Raw genomic sequence first — 4,047 nt, 5'->3', positions numbered from 1 at the left:
ACAAAAGGAATGGTTAATGGGATAAAAAGGTGTGTGGCGGGGGAGTGGACTGTCTGCAGAGAGTGGGCGGGCTATGGTGAGTTCTGCAGTAGTTAACAAATAAGGGAGTTAACATTTATTAGTCAAATAAATATTTTTGGAGAAGCAAAGAGTAGTGCACATCCTAACAAGACTGAAATACAAGGGCTTCTCCAGTTAAATTGAAAAAGCCATTTGTTTTCTTTCATGAAAAATCTCACTTGATTTTCTAAAACTCATTTCATTTGGAAAAGGTAAAGATCTATCTTCAACCTCCTCAACCCAATGGCTTACATTTGTTCAGAGGACAAATTCATGCTCCCAGAACTATCCTTGAAAACCCGACCACTCACAATGACTTTGATGGCTTTCCTAAACCAAGGGTAAAATAAAGCATAGATCAAGGGGTTCATGGCTGAGTTGTAATAAGCACACCAACAGCAAATCTCATAAATATAGGCCGGGGTTATGAAGCCCATAAAGGCGTCAATTAATGAGTCAATACTGTATGGTAACCACGAAATCATGAATGCTATGACCGTGATACCCAGGGTTTTAGCTGCTTTTCTCTCTCTCTTGGCAACTCTGGATTTGTAACTGTCTGATGATGACTCTGTTTTTCTACCAGTATTTTCAATCTTTTTAGCCTGATGTCTGGCCACAAGGAAAATATTACTATAGAGAATTATCATGACAAGGGTAGGTATAAAGAAGGACAGAAAATCTATCAATACCCAGTTTTGATTTACAACCATCTGACAGCCTCCTACACAGTTGAGTGCACTAGACAATTCCTCTAGCCCATTCTCATTGGCACCTGTGTAGAACACAGCACCACTGTAAGTAAGGGGCAGGATCCAGGAGATGCTGATGCATATCCCCGACACAGACACCGTGAACTTGGTGGGATAGACCAGAGGGTCAGTAACAGCAATGTACCTGTCGATAGAGATGAAGGACAGGTGGAAGAGAGAAGAGTAACAGAATGCTGCGTCAAAGCATGTGTGAAAAGTGCAGAAAGTTCGCCCAAAGTACCAGCAGCTCTCCACAGACCTGACCATACTGAAGGGCATCACAGTCACTCCCACCAGAAAGTCTGCACAGGCCAGAGAGGCGATGAGAAAATTGGTTGGTGAGTGCAGCTGCTTGAAATGAAGGATGGCAGTCATCACCAGAAGATTTCCAAACACAGCCAGGACAGCCCCAAAGCCATACACCATGTACAGAATCACGCGGGATGTGGGTGAGTAGGGGGTTTTCACACAGGATCCATTCAGGTGCTCGTAGCAGAGCTGCACAGCTGCAGTGGGAGACGAGTTGCTCATGATCTGTCCTTTACATTCAAAGAATTCTGTCCTTGATTTTCATAAAGAATATAGGATTCTGCTTTTCAGTACACCTAGGGGAAAAACATACATCCACTAGGATATCTGAGGAAATTATCAGATATTATTACAATTATTTTTTTAATTTTCCTTATTTCATAAATCACAAATGTGTTTAATAACAAAGCACAAAAATTACACTGAACAATAACATTGGGAGTAATTTCAACTAGTGCTTCATTCCCTGAATTTGATAAAATTTTCTTTTAGTCATAAATATTTTTCTATTTTTTTACCTCCAGAGTTCCTCTTTGTAACAGGCAGTGATATGGGAAGTAATTACAGAGTGAAAGAATCATCTCCTACCAGGTTTATCTGCATTACTGCCTAAAGCACACAATCCTTCCTGATATATAAAAGCTATCTATAAGAGAATCCCTAGATGGAATCCCTGTAGTGCAAGGTGTGAACTTGGAAGATTATTTTCAAGAGTGATTATTAAGAAAGTTATTCTCTAAAAGAGTTCCTCGCATTAAGCTACTCATTATGTTTTTTTGGCCAAAGACTTTTTATATCCTTAGACTTGAACATTCAGCCGATTCTTAATCCTGTTGTGGCCACTTTACTGGATTTTAGCTAAAAAGATATAACTGGGTACACACAGTGAGAGCAAATGCTTGGCTTTTTTCCTCCAGTCAAGAATCATTTTTATATCTTCAGTGGGCACCAACAAACAGACAAGGGAACATACACCATGAGCAGCTTGTAATGGACGAGTTACATTACAGGAAAGCATTAAAAACACCACGATATTTAGGCACACCCACAATTGCGAGCATCTGCAAAAGTCAGTGCTGGTTGAGAAAAGATCGCTCTCTTCTCAGGATGTTGTCACTGGAAGCGGATTGCAATGTCTCTCCATCCACCTGAGAAATGGGTGTAATCCCTCTGAATACTGCTGCTGTGAGATCCTCACAGACAGAAGACCTCACATTCCCCTCTGTAGTGCACTCAATACTGCCCCCCTCCACAAATGATATTTTCATGTTCTAACACCCCAAATCAAATATTCTTTGGAAAAGATGTCTTGCAGTTTTGATAACACATAGTAAGTATATTAAGTATATGCAAGTTTTAAGCATTTTTGCAAGTCAGTGTAAAACTGAGTTGGTTATGAACTTGATTCTTTACATAATTTATTTCTGTTTAATAGATATTTCTTAATATATGTTAACCTCTTATGGAATAATTTGCTTGAAATGGCAAATGATAAAACATTGTATTTTCTCCAACCAGAGACTCCCAGTGTCCTCTGCAAATCTTCCTTCCTCAGCCCTCATTAGATCTCAGGCACACCCCAGAGCTATCTAGTCACTCTGTGTTAATAATTTAGTTCGGACAACTCCAGTTTGAAACTACAGTCTAAATGTAAAAAGAGTATCCCTGTCTTTCCTGTGCCCAGGCTAGCCAGGTCTGAACTTAAGCATTTCATCATTTTCACAAGGGAATGCTTGAACTGGTACATACCATCTGAAGATAAGCCCTGTTAACTAATCACAGAGTTCATTTCCTCCTAAAATCCTATTGAGATGCCCCAAAAAGTATTTCTGAAAGAGAAAAATCTGATGGAGCAAACTAATGGAAAAACCAGGGTAGAGAAATACACTCACAATATACACAATAAAGTTTACCAGAAAGGTGAAAGAAATGTTTTTTCTAATAGATCCTGAAAGAAATTCTTAATCCCAGAAAAAGCAACTAAAGAATGAGGACAAGAAAATAATACAAACAATGCTATAAAAAGTTTCTTCTCAGCTAAACTTCATGTTCCTACCAAGTGCAAAGAGGAAAAATGATGCAAATGCAGATGCTAACTGCAGACACATATAAAGAGAAACTTTTAAAAGTTCCTAGGAAGAGAGGCCAGAGGGTACCAGCTTATGAAAAAGACGTGAATATCATATTACGATCAAGCTCCTCATCAGTACACTATGTCCAAGAAGGCAATGGAGCCGTGCTTTCAAAGTTATCAGACAATTTATTTTAGGAAACATAACTCTAGTTAAAGTCAAAATTTTAACTGAAATCTTATAAAATTCTTTAAAACTATATGGAACTAAGAAGAAATATATAATGCATAATTGTATACATATAGCATATATTTCTATATATCATACAATATATCAATGTATTATACCAAATTTTTATTCTACTGAATTATAATTAATATAATAAAGTACATGCTTATATCATGTAAATAATATATAATATTTGCATTAGCATAAAATAGAGAAGAAATAGATGGTTTTGGATCATTAAAAGCAGGCAAGTCACATATAATGGAGCAGAAGTGAAGCAATTCTTAGAAAAGAGAGCTTGTGCAGGACCAGAGGAGGGGCAGATGAAGGTGGACCACAGGGCCATCCCAGCAGGACCGGATGCAGCCAGACACCCTCTGGAGAGTGGTTAGCCCCACTCTGAATTCATAAGACTCTGGCTGTATGACCTTGTTCAAGTCACTTAAGCTAGGGCCTGTACCTGAAAATGGATGATTCAAACTCAACTAAAAACGAAGAAACAAATGTGGTCAATTCAAACAATGAAGTACTACTCAATCAAAAAGAAAACGAATCAAATGCTCATTCATGTTTTGACATGGTTTATTCTCTATATTATTCATCAGAGTGAAATAATTCAAAGAAAA

The 4,047-nt window shown here is 38.0% G+C and overlaps 1 protein-coding gene across 1 annotated transcript; it reads right to left on the bottom strand.

The window, feature by feature from the left end:
- LOC102170976 (trace amine-associated receptor 6) lies at positions 309-1,343 on the bottom strand. The gene has a single exon (XM_005684760.2). It carries the CDS (start codon positions 1,341-1,343, stop codon positions 309-311), a length of 1,035 nt encoding a protein of 344 aa, XP_005684817.2.

Source organism: Capra hircus, chromosome 9 (genome assembly GCF_001704415.2).
Source record: "Capra hircus breed San Clemente chromosome 9, ASM170441v1, whole genome shotgun sequence".
Lineage (NCBI taxonomy): Eukaryota > Metazoa > Chordata > Mammalia > Artiodactyla > Bovidae > Capra > Capra hircus.
The sequence above is the reverse complement of the archived record's forward strand: the minus strand, read 5'-3'. Positions and strand labels throughout refer to the sequence as shown.

Bases quoted from the DNA above. Each gene is read 5' to 3' on its own strand.
- LOC102170976 (XM_005684760.2), bottom strand. From the start codon at position 1,343: ATGAGCAACTCGTCTCCCACTGCAGCTGTGCAGCTCTGCTACGAGCAC.